The sequence below is a fragment of the Choloepus didactylus genome, chromosome 2 (genome assembly GCF_015220235.1).
Source record: "Choloepus didactylus isolate mChoDid1 chromosome 2, mChoDid1.pri, whole genome shotgun sequence".
Taxonomy (NCBI): Eukaryota; Metazoa; Chordata; class Mammalia; order Pilosa; family Megalonychidae; genus Choloepus; species Choloepus didactylus.
Genome location: NC_051308.1, coordinates 178652965 through 178677720, shown reverse-complemented (window position 1 = coordinate 178677720; position 24756 = coordinate 178652965). Strand labels below are relative to the sequence as shown.

General features: G+C 36.7%; 1 protein-coding gene across 22 annotated transcripts in view; it reads left to right on the top strand.

Annotated features, from left to right (window-relative positions):
* The window catches only part of SGIP1 (SH3GL interacting endocytic adaptor 1), a 220898-nt gene that overhangs the window by 181547 nt on the left and 14595 nt on the right, over window positions 1-24756 (top strand). For all 22 annotated transcript variants that reach the window (XM_037826970.1, XM_037826969.1, XM_037826971.1 and 19 more), the window contains one exon: window positions 14235-14346. In XM_037826970.1, the coding sequence (XP_037682898.1) occupies window positions 14235-14346 (112 nt within the window). The remainder of the gene's footprint in view (window positions 1-14234; window positions 14347-24756) is intronic.

Here is a 24756-nt window from a genome sequence, read left to right as displayed (position 1 = left end):
GGATACACAGCAGAATGCTAAGATTTTCCATGTTCACTAATTCTGCAATTGGGAAAATGGTGAACCAATTTATGAAGTTAGGCCTTTGATAATATTGCTATAGGGACAGATACTGTTATGACTGTATTCATTCAATGAGCAAGTATTTATTGAGTACATACTATGTGCATTGTTCTATGTTAGGTATGGGGTTATAGCAGTTAACAAGAAAGATGTGTCCCTGCCTTCATGGAGCATAGAAGCCAAACATTAAATAAGCAGTTATGATAATGTGTAAAGAATGTTATAATTAAGAATAGGGTGCTTTGGACCTATTGAGTCCCAACTGAGGGACTTAACTTGGCCTAGAAGTTAGGAAGAGATTCCAGAGGAAAGGATGGGAGTGACAATTTAAGAGTCTACACAAGAGTCTTTGCTTTGAGTAAACATGAAAATGTTGCTGAGTTAGAGTTATATAAAATCTTGCAGAGAATGTACCAACTTAAAGGTGTAGTGGGTATTATCCTAGCATGATAAATAGAAAAAGGATCCCTAATTAATTTATATCAGCTTACTCTGGCTAATATAGATATAAAAGGAAAAAAGATGTGGAATATATAGAGAGAAACGTGTGTTGTGTGCGTGTGTGTGTGTGTGTTTAAATTATGGTCTTGGCACTAAATGTGTGACTTCAGATGAATCACTTAACCTCTCTAAGTCTTAGTTTCCTCCTCTGTAGCAATAGCACCTATTTCATAGAGTCATTGTCAAATTAAATAATCAAGTACTGAGTGGATTGCTTGTGAAATGCTCAGTAAATATTAGCTGTTACTTTATTGTCCAATTTCACACATCCTTTGCTTATACCTCGGCTGTGTTTGATTTGGTTCCTCCTTGCTTTGGAGCAGTTTGAGTTGTAACATTCTAGTCTTTTCCCCCATACAAACATCTGGCAACTTGATCTGCTCTGAGTTGCTACATTGCCTACCTCCTTGTCAGCGGGAACAAGGAGCAATCTTTTTTCTGCTGCTTGTGGAACAAGAGAATGATTTGGAAGCATAAAGCTGCCTCCCTGCTGTAAACCCCTGCCTCCACCAGAATCCATCATTAAAGCTGACTGTTGAGACTGATGATCTGCCTGGTGGTTCAGTCCTCAGGGTTCTGTGTTAATGCTAATAGGAGACATGGAAGGAAATCTGTTACCATCTCTTTTATGAAACGATTTGTAAATCATGGAATTTCAGCAAATATGACAAGCAATTTCAAACTCGCTGAGAAAAGGATGGAGAAGCTGAGAATCCTCAAGGGGAACTGCTTTGCCTTTGGATGATGGTGAGCCTCCATCAAGCAGTAACTGGCTGATGACCTCTATCAATTTTGTTTCTAGTATGTGCCTTCCAAGAAAAGCTATCCACAGATTTAGGCCGACCACCCCATTGCACTCTTTTATTTATGAACTTCTGACTACCCCCAGGGGGGAGAGCTGCCATAAATGAATGAAGAAGGTCTAATAATAATTCAAAGAGGTGATGCCAAGACTGGGACACTCCCATTTCTAATCCCCTTTGTCTCAAATGAGTATATATTAACATCGCATGTATCCCTAACAAAATTTAGAAAGTTGCTTGTGAAAGTCCTTTGTAAACTGTAAAACAACATACAGCGTCATCATTTCTTAAAATTATAATTAACATTGAATGAATGCTTAATGTATGTTAAGCATGTGCAAAGAACTTTGCATTTTGCTTCATTTATTAAATCAAAGGTTGACTTGGGGGCTTTAAGATAAGTCATTGCCCTTCTTAAGGTTTTAACCCGTTTATATCTTCAACTATTTTGCAGCCTGTGTGTTTCTGCTGGAGCATCGACCTTTGGCAGACAGGAGTTTTCATGGGCTTGTTCCTCTCCTCTACTGGCTCTACCATACTAAGTCCCCAGGGTGCGAGTAAATATGGCCTTGGAATTTCCTTTTTCTGTTGACACCAACTGACGCAGGCACTGTGTGCTAGTTGCAATTGTGTTTCTTTGTCTTATATTCAGAGTAATTACAGAATGGCTTCCCGCAAGGTCTTATTTAAAGACATGGACTATGCCTCTGAGGAAACATATTTCTGGAGAAGTTTCATTAGGGAGCAGGGGAGATGTTTCTTTTTCAAGGTTGTTTTGGTGACTCTCAAAGAGTTCCAGTCATCATTGTGGAGGGTGAGGCCAGGAAGATTTTTGCCTTTTTAAGACTGCTCACAGTCCAAATTCCATGAAACTGGTAGCCCAAATTGCAGGCTTTCAGGTAGTCAGACCATGCTTCTCCTTTCATAAACATCAGCCCCCTAGGTGAGGGGAATAGTGTACAGTTGTATTCAAAATTGTCAGCATCCACCTTTTAACTATAAGAACAAGAACTTTTCAAGAAATAAGTAAAGGAGAAACTTAGAAAACTCAATGTTTTTTAAAATCCCAATATAATTCTCAATTCCTATGATAATTTTTGCCACAATATAAAAATAATATATATTTCATTTGGGAAAACAGAAGAGTATAAAGAAAATAAAATAGTTGAAAGTCCAATAACTGGAGCTAACCACTGCTACCATTTGGGTGTATTTCAGTTCTGAGTTTCTCATGGCTATGTGTCTGTATATTCATGTGTGTAATTTGTATTATCATAGAGAATTTACGATACTGTTCCCATGCCATTTAAAGGATTTGAAAATCGCTCAGAGTTTGCTTTATCTTGTCATGATACTGATTTAAGCACATTACTTTTTAAAATTCAAATGCTATGAAAAAGAATAAATAAAAAAGTAAATGTCATCCCAAAATCACACTCTTCGGGGATTATTAGAGATAACATTATTAATGTTTTAGTGAAAATTCTTAAATAAAACTCTCTCCGTATGTATCTATACACACACACACACATGTATTATATTTATTTGATACCAAGAAGCAACCCATTGGGATATGCTCCATTCACTTTATAACTTTTCAGGTGCAAAATAAACTAAATAAAAAGTAGAAAAACTTTTTTTTTCTTTAACAAACAGTAACAGACAAAATGCAAGCCATTATCATCAGTATAACAACCAGAATTTGAGTCTAAACCTATTTCATATTCAGAATCTATAGGTATATGTAAATCACTTCTTGCCATCAGTGGTTGTTTCCTATTACATTGACTTAATGCTTTTTTTCCCCTATGTTCATAATATCGACCTCTCTATCCCCTTTTGCATGGATAGTTTAATTTTGAGACACACAAACAATTCCAGGATTTTATCTGCATTTATTTTCCTGAACTTATTTCTATATTGCCACAAAGTTGAAAACTTTCTTCAAAGTCAGATGGAAGTTTTTGACCTCCTTTCAGCACCTGAGTTATATATTCTTTCATGATGCATGAGTTAGTTGTGGCTTAATTGTCTCATCTTTCAAAATTCTATGGCATAGATTTCAAGAAATTGGCAGTTTCTCCTGTCTGCAGTTCCATAGCTTGATATATGTCTGTTAATCTTCTGTATACAAATAACTTACCACTCTATGGATGCTTCAGAGAGGAATCTCAAGAAAGAATAAATTAAGGGAAATTAGGAATCCAAATGTAGCAAAAGTTCAATCATATGAGGTGCTATCAGTTCAAGTAACGACTCAAATGAAAAATTTAGGAGATGAGCTGATAACGTCTATTTATGGTTACATTCCCACAAATATAGCTAAGGTAACTGTGGGGCCTGCTCTGTTAGCAGCTGCCAGGTTTCTTTGACATCAATGGCAAGATGCATCTCAATTTCAAAAATGTTAAAATGTTTTCAAAAACATGTTTCTTAGAATCAAGGAAATATGTTATGTACAATTTTATATAAATAGAATATACAATCTGCTCTGTAACCTTCACTCAATAGTAGTCATTTACATTTACTGTGTAGAGGGCTTTTGTATGTGCATATGTATATACATGTATATATGTTTATATGTATGTGTTGTGTGTAGATATATATACATACAGATCTATATAATAATTTTAATGGTTCCATAGTATTATATGTATATATCTATCCTTTATTAATGGATATTTAGTGGGGTTTTTTCCTTTTTCTTTCTCTGCTATTTGCAAAATGTTCAATAAGCAGCCTTGAAACTACATTCTTCTCTACTTGTCTGGCTATGTCCTAAAGAAAAATTCCTAAAAATGGAATTTCTGTTTTAAAGGATATGCACATTTTAGATATTACCACATATTGCCAAACATTCCTCCAAAAGGTTCATCCCAGCATTATAATTAACAATTTTTCTATGCCCTCACCAGCACTGGGTTATGTCAGTATTTTTCACCCTTCCCAATCTAATAGGTAAAAAGTGCATTTAAAGCTGTGTTTCTTTAATTACTAAAAACTTAAATATCTGCATAATATTCCATTCTGTAATCATATCATGATTTATTTAACACACTTTGATTATTAGGCATTTAAATTGTTTTCCAATGAAATGAACATCTTTGCATATAATTCTTTGGCCTTGAGATATTTCCTTAGTATATATTATAAAATTGGAATTGTGGGCTAAAATTATGAACATTTAAAGGTTCATGGTACACATTGCAAAACAGTTTTCTAGAAAGGTAATACCAATTTTGCTCCCACCAACATTATATGAAAGTACATTTTTCTGTCACAAGCATGGATTATTAGTTTTTCCAGATCTTTTCTAATCTGAAAAAGATAAATAAAATATTTTTTCCCTTAACATATCTTTGATTATTGGTGAATCTAAAGACCATTTATGGTTCTTTAGTGAATATTTTCATCCCTTTTTTTAATCTTCATGTTTCTCACTTTTATTTGAGAAAGACACTAATGAGCTGATAATGTGCTAGTGTTGCCAACCCCGAGGAGTAGCCACCATTGTCTGAAAATGCATACCAGACTCTCCACGAAAGAACACACTCCTCCCACCCAACATTCTTGGACGTGGTTTCTAGAACATCTAATCCTCCCTCTTCAGTAACTGCCTCCTCGCCCCTTCTCTTGGTGCTCCTGGGCTCATGTCACTGTCTACTGACCACTGTATTCTGGCCTTGCTCCTGTTGGTTTGAAGCCTGACCCAGGTTCTCTCCAGCTTCTCACTTTTTAATTTCCTGACTATATTTCCTGTCTGGGCTCGGGGACCCCCAAAACTGCTCATGACAGAAGACCTCTCCTGGCTTCACCAAGTCCTCAAGCCTCCATTTCCTGTACACTGTCCCTTTGTGTGATCCTCACTCGATTTTTTTTCAGGGACCTTGATAAGACCACAGACAATTATGGCACCATAGATATTATTCACTCAGTGTAAGTTTAAAGAAAGAAGGAAACTATCAACCTTCAAAAAAAGTGTCTCAAAGTCTTTTCCAAGAGAGTTGATGAGTTGTGCTGGAACAGTCACATCTTTGGCCATTGTAAATCTGTAATTCAGTGCTTCTCAACCTTTTTTCATTCTCCACTCATCGACCCCCAATCCACCCAGAGAGGCTTTTTATACTTTTTTTCCTCATAATCACCCACCCAATACAATTTTTATATCACATATATACTGTAAATTTGTTTATGTACTATAAGGTATTGCAGTGCTTTGTCTATAGAAAAATTAAGATTTTTTTCACCCCCACCAAGAAACAATTTCCCTCCCTTTGCAGCAGTACTGCCTTCCGTTGAGAAGGCATGCCATAGATCTAGTTTAACCTCAGAACAAAGCTTACTAATGCAAATGGGGCAAACTTCAGAAATACAGAGTAGGGTTTAAGAGGACAATTGGCCCAGCCCCTCTGATTTCTGTAGAGCATGTTACCATAAGCAAGTTATTTAATTTCACTAAACCTCAATTTCCTCAATGGTGAAATGTAAATAATAATGGCATGTGCTTCAAAGAAATGTTTTGAGAATAGAACAGATTATACATTTAAACTCTTCAGTACAGTGGCAGCCACATCTAAGTGTTCTACATAAAATTAGCTCTTTATATCATTATTTGTATTCTTCATGATACCATTCTATGGCTGGCTCAACTCCAGATGGAACATTCTTATCCCTAGACATGAGAGCCATTTGCTTCTTGCCTATAGCAGGCCTGGCTGTTTGCCTTGGTGGATGGGGCAGCTGTTTGGGTGATAGTCTGCAAGAGTGGGAATGGTCCTTTAAAATACAAGACCTCTGTCTCCTGCTTTCATACTCCAGGTTGTGCTTTCAGGGTGACTGTTTCCAAACTCAGATGAAAAGAGGCAAAAAATGCAGCTCTTTGACACCTTTCATTAGTTAAGTACAGATCCTCCATACAGTCTGATAAGATTGGTATCACTGATATTTTTGTTCAAACTTAATGCAGGTGCAACTAGACTGACTGACTTGTCCAAGGTCATGTATTGATTAAGCAGAGTCAAGACCAAATGAAGACCATACCCTCTGATGCAGTCCTAGGCTGGAGGCCAGGCCTTACCCAGTCCCCAGCTTCCTTCAGGCACATCCTGATTACATGCACAGATCTGAGTAGCAATGGTGTGAGATGAGGCATCTCTGTTGAACTCAGGATACAAACATTCATTTATTGGTTAAGTCAACTTCCTTTTCTCTTATTCAATCTCTGTACCTGAGTATTTTACTTTTTTTTTAATATCCTACCTCTTTTTTTTTTTTTTTTTTTTTTTTCCATTTCTTCCTTTTCTTTTCTTCTAAAACACCCCTCTCTCTCTCTTTCTCCTTTGGACAATTTTTACATATACAAATGGTCCGTACTCCCTGCCCACATTTGTATTTTAGTTGACTGCTTATGAAGTGCTTCCATGAATTAAGGATCTTTACTTTTAAAGATGTCATACTGTTAGTAAGGTTTTAAATTTTTAGCCTCAGATTGTGTGTGAGGGTTTGTGTGACCTTGCTTGGTAATGAGAGTCACAGAAAACTGCCTTTCAGAAAACATACCATCACACATTGATGACTCTGTGTGCGTGCCTTTTTCCTCATAAGAAATTGTGCACAATTGCTTTCCAGGACTTGGGAATTGCTTTTTTGTCAAAAGTACACAAACTAACAGCAGCAAGTCTTCTTTTTGGGGGGTACCATGAATGGGCCCCCTGATTCCTCATGCAGTTTTGTTTTGTGCTCCTAGAGCAGGGTAGGTAGGAATTTGGGGTACAAGTCAGGCAGTCCTAGGTTTGCATCCCAGTTCTGTTACTCCTTATTAGGTGGGTGCCTGTGAGCAAGGCTAATGAATGACTCAGAACCTCAATTTTCCCATCTGTAAAACAGAGATAATAATGGTGCTTACCACATAGAGTTATTACCAGGATTAAGAGTTAATCTAAGTATAGCATCTTGAATCATTCCCAGTACGTAGCAATAATTATAGAAGTTTTAGTTGCTGCTTCTGCTGCTGCTTTTAGAGGCAGGAGACCTAGGATCGCCACTTACTAACAGAGTGACCTTGGGCTAGTGAAATAGAGATTATTATGCTGAACCCATTTATCCCTTCAGTGTATGAAAAACATAATGTCACATTAGTGTTTGATATTTGATATTATTGGAGGACAAACAAGAGCCACAAGAATATATACTATCTCTTCAAATACCTTGAAGTTTTTATAGAAGATTATTAACAAGAATATTATAATAAGGATAATCTTAAACTCTTTTCTGACTTTACATAGTCTTATATTTCTTTGTAGTTAGGATTATATTTCCCTTCTGAACTATCAGCTCTGTAAAGAGATGTGTGTCATGCATTCAGTGTATCCCTCAGCACCTGACACAGTGCCAGATCATAGCCATAAACTCACATTTGAGTGAATCAAAAAACAAATATGTATTGAAGCAAATTTTATCTCCGATTGATCCAAGTACTGTATCCAGCAATTTAAATAGATATAGTAACCACCTATGTGATAACCTGAAAAATCAGGAATGCATGCATAGAATATATTGTTCTTATGATGACACAATTTTAGTGATGATGGAAGGGATGGGAAAAATCTAGTCTATCTCCATGCTCAGTGAAGAATACATATGTGGTATCATCTCTCTTTGTTTTCTGTTTAAAAGTCTATTCAGTCTCAAGGAACCAACTCTAACACAACAACCTCAGTAAAACACACTCTGACAGCTAACAGTACAAAACAATAATTATGTGAAGACTTTACAAATGTCATCCCTATTTGAAGTTCACCACAAGCCTTTGAGGTGGAAACTATTATTATCCTCATTTTAAATTTGAGAAAATTAAGTCACGGAGAGATTAAATAGCTTGCCCATTATCATACAGCTTGTAAGTGGAGGAGGCAGGATTCACACCCAAGTCTATATGATCCCCGAGCCCAGGCTTCCTTTCAGTAAATCATATAACAGCAACACCTAAGCCACTCATTTGGGATTTGATCTTGCAGTAAAATCACATCATAACGCTGACATTTGAACTATTGTCTTAAGCTCTTGTTTACATAACTTTACGTTGTTATTTGGTTTTCCAGATGTTTGTCTTATTTCCTGAAAGTTTACTTTCTTATGTCCTACCCTTATCTTGCATGTAATAGGAGCAATCCCCCAAACCCTAAGGGAAGAGATACTGTTTTCAAGGCAGCTTATTTCCCTGTTAGGAAGTTGTTCCTCCTGTTTAAAAATGTTTTTATTTCTCTAAACTTAAAATCATGGGATCCTAAAATATAAAGATTGTGTTTTCTGTTTCCTTTACTTTACTTTATGATTGAGAGGCCTAAGATTAATTGATTGGCCCAAGGTCACGGAACTATTAACTTACAGATCCGTGGCCTTGAACCCTGGTTTTCTGAGTTACTGTCTGGTAATATTATTTCATGTATTTGGAAACAATTTCCAGGCCTCCTTAGTTTTCTTAAGCCATGATGTTCAAATTTCTCACCATCTTGGTCACTTGTCTGGGTTTAGTGCTGTTTTCCAATAATCCCATTAAATAGATTCTAACATATTGTGGGAAACCAGCTTTCATTAATTTCTAGTAGCATTCTAATTGAGTAGAATATTTATGTAAAATCATCTGACATTCTTAGCAATCAGAAATTGATCTACCCTTTTGTTTGGTCATCTCACTTTGTAGGAATGAAATTATATCATAAGGAAATAATTAAAAAGGAAAACAATGTCAATTTGTACAAAGATAGATTTAGAAAAATTATTACAGAAATAGCCCAAACATCGGAGAATGTTTGTAGAATAAAATACAGTTGTTGAAAATGATAAATATGTAGACCATTTAGCAGTAAGGAAAATCATGAAGTAAGTGAAAAAAGTAAAATGCAAAAGGGAATATAAATTGCAATGCATAGGAATGTAAAGGAATTGGATTTGTAAATAGAGATCCCTTTAAGGTAAAAATATTCTTTGTAACTTTTGTTATTTTGATGTGTTTCGCCTTCCCTGGCATTGTTGATTAAATCTAAAGGAAGTATTACAGCGCCCAGAGGTGATCATAGATAGACCATGGGGTTGCTGGAGGAAGTAGAATGAGGCAAGTCATGAAGGATAGATCTGGATCAGGCCATAGATGGCCTTATACATAATTACACTGAAGAGTTTGGACTTTAGCTTGTGATAAGTGTTCTGTTGGCATCTGATGCACTTCAAAACAAAGTATACAAACAAAAACAAAAAGCAGCAAAACCATCATTTCTAGTGAGCTGTCTATTCCTCATCCACTGATGCAGCCCAAGTTAGGTGAAATGTCCAGAATCCAACAATAGAAAGTTGATGACCAACTAAAACCCCAATACTTTTCCACATGTTCTTCTACCAAGTCAGTGTCCCCCAAAACACAATTGTTTGATTAATGTTTTATCTTGATATATAAGAATCTCACATTTGTTCTTACTGATATTTTTTCTGATCAGTTTCAGCTCAGTGTTCTAAACTGTGAGATAACGGAGTACTTTCAATGAGTCTGTCATTATTTAAGATAACTTTTGTGTTATCTGAAAATGTGATAACAAACATAAAACTATCTAATGATTACTGAGTACTGACATGGACCATACACTGTGCTAAGTTCTTTACCATGTTTCATATTCAGAACAGGTCTATGAAGTAGGTATTATTTCATCATCCCTGCCAAAAATCATATAGTTAACAAGTGGCAGGGACAAGACTATACAGCGACGTCTGATACCAAATATCATGCTCTTGTCCGTTATAGTGTGCCATCTCTCAGCATCTTTTCTGACTTTATCCAAGGCACTGAAGAGACTGGACTAAGGACTAATCTCTGGGGCATTCCACTAGAGACTTCCCAGTGGACATATGTCTTAGTTTGTCAGGGCTTCTATGACACATACCACACGTTTGTTGGCTTAAGCAACAGGAATTTATTGTCTCAGTTTTAGAGGCTAGAAGTCCAAAATCAAGGTCTCCACAAAGCCAAACTTTCTCACAGTCTGTAGTTTTCTGGTGTTGGCTTGCACAATCCTTGAGGTTCCTTGACTTGCAACTCTACCTCCGTCACATGGCGATCTGCTCCATTATCTGGCTTCTCCTTACTTCTGGCTTCTGTTGACTGACTGCACCCAAATTTCCTGTGCCTTAAAAAAGTCCAGTCATATGGATTAAGGCCCACTCTGATTCAAATTGGCCTCATTTAAATAGGATCTTTGAAGACCCTAATCACAAATGAGTCCACAACTTAACTAATGACAGCATTTTCACAGGGCCTATTTATACCCCCAAGAATGTAGATTAGACTTGAACATGTTTTTTGTGGAGGGTATAATTCAATCTCCAACAACATAGAACCACTGATACCACCTACTTATGCTCATGGGATACTGTGATTCATCTATCAATTCACTTGGCAAGACTATTATCCACTCAGCTTTCACCATTTTATTCACAAGATTGTCCTGGAAGACTTTATTAAATGTTTTGGAGAACTGAAAAATACTATACCCGTGGCTTTCCCTTTATCTACTAACAGCCTCATTTCTCATCACTTTTATCTTTTTTCTTTCTTAGAGTTTCCTCACCTACATTATTGTCTTCCTCACTAATACATCCTGGAGTGTTCTAAAATTCAACCCCCATTGGAGGCACCCTGTTTCAAATACTTCAGAGACCTCCCATCTTCTATGGTAGATGTTCTTAACTTTAGTCCTAGGACCCCCAAGAACTTGAAGAACTTTATGACTCTACTTCAAATTATATATAATATGTTGTTTACATGTACACTTTACTCTGAAAAGTATCCATAGATTTGTATTAGATTACCAAAAAGTAACTGATTTTAATGCCTATAAATCACTTATAAAGATAATCTTTCTGAAATATTTATACAAGGTGCTTTATGTTGTAATTCCTATCAGCAAAGCCGTGTCTCCATGTCTTACCCCCCAATACTCACAAGCACACAAACAATAGCACACTTCTGTGATTTCTCAAAATTCCATGTGTTTGCTCAATTCCATACCTACTCACATGCTGAACCTTCTTCCTTCTCCTGCTTGTGAGATCCTAGTCTTCCTCAAACCTCAGCTCCAGTGTCACCTTCTCAGTGAAATCTTTCCTGATCTTTCTTTCCAAGCAGCATTCAATGCTTCTTCCTGTGAGCTTTCATAAAGCTTTGCTCATGCCACTCTTATGGTAAAACATTTATTAAATCACTCATTATTTGATTGCAGATCTACCTACCTCTTCATATGGTGGCTATGACCTTTTTATATGGTGGGACTCCAGTTCTCTCAGCACCCAGGCCCAACATTAACCAGTGGTTGGGGAAACCATTCTTCTCCAGTACCTACTAGTCACTCAATAAATAATTGAACTAATAATTGAGCAACTAATTCTAGCAACACTACTACAAAATAATGACTTCTGTTTAGTGTGCTTTCTTCATTTCTAACTGGTCATAAACTTTACCTTTCTTAGGTACAATAATGGATAATTTAACATTTTTTCAATGAAAGGTCAGCATAATCCTGGTTCTGTTTTAGGGACTGTGGAAAAAGCAGCCCATGTCATGGTTCCTTCCTTCTAGAAATTTACAGTCTTGTGGGCAGCAAAGACATAGACATGGATACTCTTAACAGTCACCATGAGACTCACTATAAGACCCATGGTACTGTAATTGTTAGCTTGTCCTCTGCTAAGGAAGCAAAGCAATACGATGCTCAGAGCCTCAACTTTGAACTGATATATACCCCAGTGCCAATCTTCACTTCTCTGCACACCAGCTATGCAATAATGAGCAAGTTATACAAACTCTTTGAGCCTTGGTTGCATCAACTACAAAATGAAGATAACGCTTACTTCATAAATGTATGTATATATGTAAAATGCATCACAAATATGTAACAAATAATATGAATTCTGGTGACTTGGAGCTATGTATCCCAGAAACATATGTTCTTAAACTTAATCCATTCCTGTGGGTTGGATCCATTGTAAATAAGCTTTCTTCAAGATATTACTTCAGTTAAGGTGTGGCCCAAATAAATCAGGTTACTAACCCCATGATCTTGGGCAAGTCACTTGCCTCTTTAAGCTTCAGTTTCTTCTTCAGTAAAATGGTAATAATAATGCCTGTCCCACAGGGCTGACATGGGGCTTAAAAGATAATTCATGTAAGGCACCTAGTGCCCTGTAACCGAAAAACCAAAGACCGCAGATCATCAGCAGACAGCCCACAATGCCACAGTCTTCTGAGAGAAAGCATTGCCTTGATGACAACTTAATTTTGTACTTCATTTAGCCTCAAAACCATCAGCCAATAAAGTCTCATTGTTTAAGCCAACTCATTGCATGGTATTTGTTTTGGCAACTGGGAAACTAAAACGGGTGGAAGTATTGCTTGTAGTGGATGGTGACGATGATGATCATGATTGATGTTGTTAACAATGATTCTAGCACATTGAACTGTAATTCCTTGAAGACAAGAACCATGTACAATTTATCTTTGAATTCCCAGCACCTACGACAGTGGCCTGGCGTACAGTAGATATCAAACATGTTTGTTAAATAAATGATCAATTATCAATTCCCAGGTATTAAAAGACAAGGGAAGAGAGAACACGGAGAGAGACTAGCATGGGCTAGAATTCAAGGAAAACATCACTGAGGGTGGAGGTATTCAAAGGTAGATTTTTAATAGTTAAAGAAGAAGACAAAGGTTACTGAAGGCAAAAGAAAACAAGCATCACATCAGAGTAGGTAGTCTATGCCTGGTATGGAGAGGAGTAAATGAGTTTTGTTTGGTAAGGAAAGGAATCCATGAGAGTGTGGCATAATTAAATACCTTGGAGTTACTAAAATTTTACTTTGGTACATGCCTAGAGATTAATAACAGAGACAATAATTCTAAACTTTGCTCCTTTTGGAAGCTACAAGTTATATCCAAACAATTCAGGAAAATGGTCCATTTAGACACGCTGTATGGTATAGTACAGTGTTAAAAACATGAGCTTTGGATTAGGCAAATCTTGGTTTGAATTTTTGTTTTGCCTTTAACTAACCCCATGATCTTGGGCAAGTCACTTGCCTGTTTAAGCTTCAGTAAAATGGTCATAATAATGCCTGTCCCACAGGGCTGACGTGGGGCTTGAGGGATAATTCATGTAAGGCACCTAGTGCAGTGCCTGTATGTAGGTGTTCAATCAACCTGAGAGCTGCTATTATTTGTAACATTATGAATTGGTACATTTATGTGTTTGTGCTGAGTCAGTGGAGTAGATATTGGTTGGGTATCTTTTGGGACATGTAAACTTGAGTTTACTTAATCTGAGAGTAACTGGGGTTCTTGAAATTGAAAGAACCCAGAAAAGGACAATGCGTCACATGAAACCACTTAGTCAAGTGTATCTCTTCAAAACCAAGAAACACAAATAGTTTTGAGTATGGTCGATTGCATAGGCTGAATGCCCACACCGAAAGCTTTATGACTTTCTTTATAAACCACCTGCTGTACAAACTGTCATGCAAATACTGCCTTGTGCTTTGTGAAAAACATCTGAAAATCCCTATGATGTTGTTCTGCTTGGATTTTTTCTGGAACAAAATACATAATTGAATTAATTTCACGTCTCTGTGTCTGTAAACCAGCCAAATATTTCCTTTTAAATACTTGAGCTCCATGTTGAATATTAAGACTTATTGTTCTTAGTACATTACATTTTTTTTTCAAAAATAGATTCCATCTTTTAACCCTTTAATGGGCTTTTGGTTCCAGATATACTAAGATGACTCCTGTACCCATAATAAATGAAAGTTTTTCATTTCATACAGGTTCTTCCAGGGGACCCAGTCCCCTAACCATGGGAGCCCAGGACACCCTTCCTGTTGCAGCAGCATTTACAGAAACAGTCAATGCCTACTTCAAAGGAGCAGATCCAAGCAAGTAAGCCTGGGGCTTGGTCCACAGTATTCTCCAAGCTCTATCTTATCCAGTGGGGGCCATACTAAAAATTTCATTCCTTGTCTTAAAACTAAAACAAAACCCAGTTAACAATAACAGGTGGCACTCCTAGAATAAAGAAGAAAATTTAATTAGGAAGATAAATTCAGATTTCTAAAAATGTGTCTAAATCTCCAGTAATCTAGTATCTTACTGTACAGAGATCTTTAATTCAGCTTTGGCTGTGAGCAACAGAAAACCCTAACACAATTTTGTCAACAATGAGAAAACTTATTATCTCACAAAAGTGAAAGCCCAGATCATACCTTTTAGTGTCTTAATTATTCCTCGATGGGAATTACCCACATTTAAATTGAACAAGGGTGTAATGGAATGAGAAGCTGGGAGGAAAAAAACAAAAACTTTCCTCAAACATCCAGGTTAGCAAGAGAAAAGTTATATGCTACCTTTACTCTAAGGAAAAAAACTGTCAACAAAGCATTGTAATCACAACAAAGTAAAAATTCTAGGGAAACATGCACTACACTTTATTTACATAAGCCTGATTCAGTAGCAGTCATTGAACCCATTTGCCTTTTGGACTTGACCTGAGTGCATATGTGATATAATTGAATATTTTACCTCTCTGTAAGAAGTTCCAGGCACAGGATTTGGGAAGTCTGTGGACTAGGTTGTATCCCTGAAACTAGGTTTTCCTGACACAAGATATGCACACGTATCTTGTATGTGTGTGCGCATATGCATTTTTCCATTCAGAAGGTCTATAGCATTCATCGATTTCACAAAGGGGTTCATGATTCAAAAAAATGAAAATATCTTAAGAGTGATTACTGGTATACACTGAAAACTAAACACCTAAACCAAACTGGTTTTGATTTCTAAGTGTGTCAATACAATTCCAAGTCTGAATTTGAGGGATAATCAAAGGACACACATAGGTGAGGGAAGAATTGCTCTTCATTTTTTTACTTATAAGGAAAATGGTTTGGAAAACCTATGGCAATAAGAAAGACAGAAAAAAAATTAATTTTCAGAACAGTGATAAGTATAATTAGATCTTGGATTTCCACATATATTTTAAATCAGAATCTGTATAACTAATTGTAGATCATCTTACACTTCAGAAACAACTAGATTTTTAAAGTCTAAATCTAATAATATTACGCTGGGAAACTAATATAATTAAGAACTCTACCTTTAAGTGCCCTATCCAGCCACTGGGATCTGTCAACCTCCCTGTCATGTACCTATACGACATCTGGGTTTTATTCCAGACCCAGATATTGTAGAGAAGCAAACACTGTGAAGTCTGGTTTCTCCCCATGTCCTTTCTCTTTCATCTTCAAAACACAAACACCATTTGCCTCATCCAGGTATCAAGAGAAATTGCCGCATACAGAGCACGCATTTGAACTGTTAGTGCAAGTAAACACCATGAGTTCTATGTAGACTTCATAAAGACATTTTTGTTCCATAGAATCTTATTTGAACAAAGAATTTTCATAACTTTCTGCCATATCAGTTCTAAGCACTACTTATTACTGACTGACCTATAACTTAGAAATTCAGCCTGGCTTTAATTGAGAAAAGTGGGCAGAAACACACTTTAAAAAAAAAAAAGAACAGTCAGATATGTGAAGAGTATATCCCTGAGTGAAAAACCTTGGGAAACACACAAGAAGGAAGGAAGGAATTTCGTCTGCTTACTCATTGACTTTCATTCATTCATTCATTCCCCAAATTATTCAGGAAGACCTCATTGGTCTCTCTTCTTCTACTTTTGCCCCGCTAAAGTCTATTCTCAACATATGATGTCACTCCTCTGCTCACAACCCTCCTGTATAGTTCAAAGTAAAAACCAAATGCTTTATAATGGTTTACAAGGCCCTTTATGATCCCTCCAATCCCCACCCCCAGTTGCCACCCCACTGATCTTATCACCCCCACTCCCTTCTTTATCGCTGAACTTGTCTCTATCACATACCTCATTCACTCCACTCTAGCCACGCTGGCCTCCTGGCTCTTTATTTTCCATTAGCCTAATCCTGTCTGCACTTCAGGATCCTTTCACTTGTTGCTCCTGCTGGCTTGGTGAAATCTCCCAGATATCTGAGTGACTTATCCCCTCACTTCCTTCATGATAATTCAGGAAATTTATTGAAAAGAACTTCCCTGCCCACCCTACATAAATTGGCAACATTCTTCCCCACCCCAATCAACACTTCCTTCCTCTTTCTCCGTATCTTTTCTTTCTACTTAGCATGTTACATATTTATTCAGTTGTCCATTGTCTGTCTCTTCCTCCACCAGAATTTAAGCTCCGTGTGACCTGGGATTTTGTCTGTTTTGTCCACTGCTGTATACTCAGCACCTAAAACAGTATCTGGAATGGAGGATTCAGTGCATATTTGCTGAATGAGTTGAGTTTAATTACTCACCTAATCTTGACAGACTGGCTGCTATGTGTCTGACATTATGCTGGACATAATGATTTAAATGGTTGATATGGAAAGTAAGATGTGCATAAATATAATCTGAAATCAGCCATAGGAAAGGCGTAGATATGGTGAAAAGGAAGTTGAAATGTCCTTAATAATTCAAAAAAATAAAAATCACAAGAAGTGGTGTAACAGCCTGTCAGTCTGTTGGGCCTGTTGCTATACACATGAAGTTCCTCATTCTGTTTTGATTTCCCCAAAACACTAAGACAGATATGTGGGGAGGTCTACACCAGTCAGCCTGGTGTCCATGATCTTTACACTCCAACAATAGGGCACTTGAGCCAAATTAATATTAGTGCTTTTGTTATGCCCTTCCAAGTTAACTGTGAGCCTTTGATTTATGGATGCCTGTATATAGTGAGTCTGTTTTCAATTATATTGCCATAAATAATTGTAGAATATCCTGTACATTGGTAGATGGGAGAGCCACTATATTTCATTGAAATCATGTGTTCTGAAATTTATGAACAGATCATGAACTGACATTTTTCTAGATTCAATTTCATCTGTAGGCAATGAATCATCTTAATTGCTTTTCCTTTGTGATTCGTTTTCAAGGGAACAGCTCAAGTTTGATTACCAAGTGGAAAAAGAGCCAACCACAGCACAAAAAGAGGAACAATGTAGAAAAGGCATTTGGATTTGCTTTTGCCTAATGGTTCCCTCTCATCCTGCATCAAAGCTTTCCCCATTTGTTTTCAGACCATACACAGGAAACCAAATTCTACTACTTTGATTATTATATACTATGATATACAATCTATTCAGATATGGTTACACTCTTTCCCTGAGTATTCAGAGTACCTGAACAGATATTCTTGACATGAGTCTTTCTCAGTAGTTCATAGGCAGAGAACTCCTTGATCCTTGCTACTAGGTGAGGAAACGTCTCCTGTTCTAAGCTACGGAACTGCTGTTTGAATGACCCTGTCCTGATAAATAAGGGTCAGGGATTAATTGTTTAATCCCTGAGAAAAACTTTTTCAGCTATATCTTTTCCTTTCCTTATCATCATCCTTTTAATTATTTATTCAGTGCCTGTCCTCCTACTTAAACTGGAAGTTTGGGCAGGATCATGTTTGTCTTCTTTCTCACTGCCAATGCCAGTTCCAGTGCCTGGTACATTGTATAGGCATCCGATCTATAATTGTTAAATGTATGAATTTATATGAAGACATTCTGTTGAGTTCCACTCTGTATTAGGTTCTGTGTTTTGCACCTTTCATCTCCAGAAATAGAACCTAGGATGTAATTCTTGCCTTCACAATAGTAGGTAATGTTTGTGCAAGAAACTACAGAACAATTTTCCAAAACAGATCTATACATGTTTCTCTGGGAACCTAGGGAAAGGAAAAACTACAGAAGGCTGGATGGAGAGAATTTTTAAGGAGGCCTTCAGAAAGGCTTCCTTTTAACTGAGTCTTCAAATATTGAAAGGATTTGCCTACTAGATGAGTCAGTGAAAGGGGATCACAAATAAAGAACACTGCATGTACACAGAGCATGCTTGAAAAGAAACCCATGGGACTGGTTATCAAGACAGTAAGCAAAAGTCACATTTTCTGTGACTCCTGCACTCCTGATGACACAGATCATTCAAATGGCCAACTAATATGGTGCTGCCCTTAGCAATAGGGAGAACTCATTTTTTAAGTCACTTGGCCAGCTGACTTTGAAATTTTTCTGGTTTTGATAAATATCTCATTTGTGGAGATTCAAATGATTTCAAATTTTATTCATAAAGTAGAAGTTGATTAATACTTACTTTTCACACTATTTAAAAATTACCTAATTCAAACTCACATGAAATGTAGCTGTACTGCATGCTGGTAGGATTTTCCTTTAGTGAGTATAGTTGGAAAATACTAATTTGTATGTGGAAAATTTCAGATCACCTTAGACACTGGATGGATTAATGTCAGCAAAAGTCTGGCTCTGACAACTGAGATGCAGTATTGAAATGTAATGCATTTGAGGTGCTTCTTGTATTGGCATCTGCCTTTCTCCTACCTTCCACCTGACCCTGTAAGCTCTTTGATGTCAGGTGCTGTTTTGCTTATTTTTAAATGCCACCTTACTCACAAAAAACTTACATAGTTAAGACACAATAAATGTTTGTTGACTTAATAAGTGCTGCCTCCTCCCCTCCACTGACTTGCTTTCAAAACAGAAACTTTATCCCCCACCAAAACACCACTTAGATCTTATTTCAAGCAACCTGGAAAGGAAACCAAGCAGATTCCTTACCAGTTGAGTGACATTTGTGCCACCACTGCAAACAAGAAAGTACTGAGGGATGGTAGGTGCTGAAACCTAATTTAACAAAAACTCTGGCTAGTTATTGTTTTCTCCTGAAGTTTCCAAGTAATATTCTGACTGTCCATGTATTGACAAATGTCAAGAGTAAAATTCAGTTTGAGGGGAAGTCCAGACTCAGCACCAATTGGGTAAATTAAGGAAAGCTTACGGATCTAAATGATGGGAAAAGAAGACAGCAGCATTGGCACTTAAACTGAGAGATCAGCAATATTGTACAGAAGAGATGGAGAGGCAAACTTCCAAAAACCAAAAATTCTCATCCACAACAGTATAAAGTTATAGATGATAACATTTGCATGAGGGAGGACCATATGACAATTTCAGGAAGCTCATCTGCCCCCACCTCTACCCCAAACCTAGCATATACCTATAAAGCTATAGTAATTCTTTACATAAGCAATTTTGGATGCCTATCAGGGACCACTTCACCTGAGTCTTGTTTGTCTCATCAATCTCAGGGTTACATGGTATACAAGGTGACTATGGGGCCCATATATATGAGCCAAGTTTTCATTTGTTAACCTAGATTTCCCTAGAAAGTACACTCCTGAACTTAGAACTGCAGAACTGGCACAAGGATCAGTTATCAATACTCAATTTAAGTATTTACTTTTTCCCAAAGAATAATCCTTTGAGATTTCTGCTTCTGCCCAAGATGAAGTGACAGGATGGATTTACCCTGCCATGTGAAACAATATAAAAATGGACCAAATCTATGAAACAATTTTCAAGACACTGGACATCAGGTGAAGGACAGTGATCCATGAGAGGAGGGAAATAAATGAGGTGTGCCATATGATTGCCCCAACTTACTTCCTTGAGAGAGTTTCCAGGCCACAGCATGGGATGGGGTAACCCAGTCAGAACCCTGTAGACTATGAATTGAGGAGACAGAACTGAGAGTCTGGGCTGCTCAGGACAGAGCACCAGACAACACACAGAAAGAAAACTCTGGAGACCTGTAGAGATTCCCCTGAAGTATTCAGCAGAGTATTGATTTGTACATGTGAGTGAAAAAAATACCCAAGGCCGAGAAAAGAACATGAAAGGATTAAAAGTAGTAGCCCCCAAAATTCACACAGGGCCAGGAATTGTGCCTGTTCCCACCATCCCCACTGGAAAGCCTCAAGAGTCATGGACTTTTGGAAGGGTACACAGGAGGTTCTTGCTTTGGTAATAAGGCATAATTATCCCCAGGCTAAGTGCTGTGCTGGTCCTGCCAAACAAATCTTAAAAACAAGATCTGAAAGTATCAAACTATTCCCAAATACTTAACTAAGTCCCAAAACAAAGCTCAAGAATATTTATAGAAATGCAAAAATATCCAGCACCCAAAAAGGTAAAATTCATAATGCCTGGCATGCAGTCAAAGATTACCAGGCGAGCTGAAAAATGTAGAAAAATATGAACCATAATGAAGAAAAATAATCCATCAAAATCGACCCAGAACTGACATAGATGTTACAATTAGCAGATATATTAAAGCAATCATTACAACTACATTCCATATGTTCAAAATATTAAAAAGAAACATGGAAGATATTTTTTAAAAGACCCTTATCAAGTTTCTAGAGATGGAAACTACAATGTATGAGATGAAAACTACAGCAGATGAGGGCAATGGCAGATTGGACACTGCAGAAAGAAAGATGAATGAACTTGAAAACATAGAAACAGAAACAGTCCAAGTTGAAGCAAAGAGTGAAAAAAGAACATAACATCAGTGGGCTGTGGGATAACTTCAGTCTAGTATATGTGTAGTTTTGAGTCCCCAAGGAAAAGAGCAGAGGGGAACAGACAAATATTTGAAGAATTAATGGTCAAAATTTTTTCCCAGATTTGATGTAAACAATAAACCTGTTTGTCCAAGAAGTTCAGAGAATGAAATATGAAGAAAATTACATCAAAGCACACATAAGCATATTGCTCAAAAGCAATGACAAAGAGCAGCCAGAGGAAAAAAAGATATGTTACACACACAGGAAATTAGACAGGTTTCTTGGAAACAGTGCAAGTAGAAAAAAAAATCAAGCAACATCTTTAAAAAGTTGTCATCCTAGAATTCTATACCCAGAGAAAATATCTTTCAAGAAGGAAGATGAAATAAAGATATTTTCAGACATACAAAAGCTGAAAGACAACATCACCATCATCAGCAGACCCACACTGCAAAAAAAAGTTACAGAAATTCCTTCAGACAGAAGGAAAATTATAACATATGAGAACATGGCTCTACATAAAGGAATGAAGAACACTGTAAATTATAACTACATGAATAAATATATGTTTTTCTTATTTAAATCTCTTTAAAAGGTAAATGACTCTTTAAACAAAAGTAGTAATGATATAGGGTAGGCTTTATAAGATATGTAAAAGGAAAATGTATGGCAAAGATAGCACAAAGGTTGGCGGAAGAAAAGCTTCTTATAATATATGTGAAATAATATAATATGTATTAAAGATAGACTGTTTATAAGTTAAAGGTGTTTACCATAAACCTTAAAGCAACCACTAAAATAAAACAAAGAGTTATGGCTAATAAGCTAACACAGGAGATGAATCAGTCAAATTCTCATCAGGATGGAGAAACCCCACAGTAATTCAAACAGGGCAAGTTTAATATAAAAACTATTAACTATAACAGGGGATTGAAGTAAGAAGACCTAAAGAGAACTCTAAAGAATATATGAATAGGAGACATAAGGAGTGGCCTCTATTCCTAGGGCTGAGATAGAAGCCCAAGGAAGAACCTCCTCCTCTCCCCTCCTGGTTGAGAGCCAGAGCTTGTTGGGGGGAGACACAGCTGTGTCCCACAGGATGGTAGAGAAATCTCTGTGCTGATGCCCTCAGGGAACTGGCTGGAAATCCACTCACCAGATCTTGCTGGAAATGCATCCTATTTTTCCCAGAGAAAGCTGTTCATGGGGAGGTGTCTCCACTGCAAAATTGGATGAAGAGCTTCCCAGGGGTAGCTAGTAGCTGGCATGCTAGAAGCCATGGAGTAGCTGGGGAAGCTTAAGTGCACCACAGGACTCAGGTGCTAGGGAAGTTGCCCATGCTACTGGGCAAAGCCACACATGCTGCAATAGCCAGGCACTAAGGACGCATGCACTATAAGAGCCCAACACTGAAGAAGACTCCTGCACTGCAGGAACAAGGTGCACTGCACGAGCTTGCCTAGCAAGCACACTATGTCTCTCCAGCAAGCTCTGCTAGAAGCTCTTAACATTGTGTCTGTTGACAAAGAAAAAAAAAAAATATATATATATATATATATATATTTAAAAGAAGGCATAAAAAGATGAAGAAGAACAGAGACTAGATGGGACCAATAAAAAACAAATAGCAAGATGATAGATTTAACATACCAATATCAACAATTAGAACGCAGAAGTTATCAGACTAGATAATAAAGCTAGGGCTAAGTATATGCTGCCTACAAAGAAAAAATGCACTTCAAATACAAGGAACCATATAGGTTAAAAGTAAACAGATGAAAATATATACCTTGCTAATGCTAACCAAAAGAAAGCTAAAGTGGCAATATTAATATCAGAAAAAGTACATTTCAGAGCAAAGTATATTAGCAGGAATAAAGAAGAGGTCATTTCATAATGATAAAACAGGACTTCATCAAGGCAATGTAACAATCTTAAATGTTTATGCACCTAATACAGAGTTTTGCTTTAAAATCCATGAAATGAAAACTAGTAGAATTGTCAAGAGACATAGACATATCCATAATTAGGGTTGGAAATTTCAATATCTCTTTCTCAATAATTGATAGAACAAAAGACATACATCTTTAATTATATAGAAGACTTAATACTACTGTGATGGTTTGAAGTTTTATGTACCTCAGAAAAGATCAAGTTCCTAAAGCTAATCCATTCCTGTGGGTGTGAACCAATTATAAGTAGGATCTTTGGGTGAGTGGCATTTTAATTTAAGCTGAGATGTGACTCACCTCATTCAGGACTAGAGAAATTTATAAGAGGATAAAAGACAAAGAGAAGACACAGAAAAAAGCCCCAGAGAAGCTGACAGAAAAAAAGTCACAGAGAAGCTCGGAGAATAAAGTCTGAGAGGCTTGAGAGGACACACAGAAAACAGAGAGGAGCCTCTGAAGCAAGAAGCTGGAAGCAACACAACCCGGGAGAGAAGGGAGACACTGGCAGATGCCACCATGTGCCTGGCCATGTGACAGAGGAGTCCTGGATCACAAGCAGCCTGTCCTCAGGAAGAAGGTACCGTCTTGTTGATGCCTTGATTAGCACATGTTCATGGCCTCAGAAATGTAAACTTTTAAGTTAATAAATCCCCATTGTAAAAGCCAATGGTGTATTGCATTTCATCAGCTTTAGCAAACTAAAATCACTATCAACCAACTTGACCTAATTCATACTTATAGAACCTTTTATCCAACAATGCGGTAAACACATTCCTTTCATTTATACATAGAATAGTCACTAAATAGACATATTCTGGACCATAAAACAAGTCTCAAGAAATTTAAAATCATTCAAGTCATTCAAAATACATTCTTTGACCACAATGGAATTAATTTAGAAATCAGTACTATAGAAATCTCTGGAAAATACCTAAGTATTTGGAAACTAAATATCATACTTCTGAATAGTACTCAGGTCAAAAAGATCAAAGGTGAAATTAGGAAGTATTTTCAACTGAATGAAAATGAAAATGGGACACATCGAAAGTTGTAAAGAAATAATTAGGTAGTATTTTATAGCATTCAAGGCCTATATTAGAAAAAGAAAAAGGGTCTCAAATCAATGACTTCAATTCTGCCTTAAGAAAGTTTAAAAAGAAGAGCAAATTAAATCAAAGTAAATAGAAGAAAGGAAATAAAAGTCAAAGCAGAAAACAAGGAACTAGAAAACAAACAAACAAAAACAATAGAGAATATCAATGGAGCAAGAAGCTGTTTTATTTTTAAAAGATCAATAAAATTGGAGAATCTCTAGCAAGACTGATAAAGAAAAATAAAAGAGAGCAGATACAAAGTGCCAATATCAGGAATGAGGGAGGTGACCTCTCTATCCATTCTACTGATAGTAAAAAGATAACAAGGAAATATTATGAACAACTTTGTGCCAATGAATTTGAAAACTTAGGTAAAATGAATAAATTCCTTGAAAGACACAAACTACTGAAGTTCACTCAAGAAGATATGGATAACCAGAATAGCCTTTTATCTATTAAAGAATTTGAATTTATAATTAAAAACTTCTCACAAAGAAAATGCCATACCCAAATGCCCTCACTGGTGAGCTCTACCAAGGTCTACTAAACATTTAAGGAAGAAATAATACTAATTCTATTCAAATTCTTCCAGAATATTGAAGAGAAAGGAATGCTTCCCAGCTCATTCTTTGAGGCCAGCATTACCTTGATATCAAAACTAGACAAAGATATCACAAAAAAAAAAACCAATAACCCTAAAAACCAATAACCCTCATGAACTTTTTTACAAAAATTTTAAACAAAATTTGATAAAATTGAATCCAACAATATATAAAATTGTTATTAAATCGTGACAAAATGGGATTTA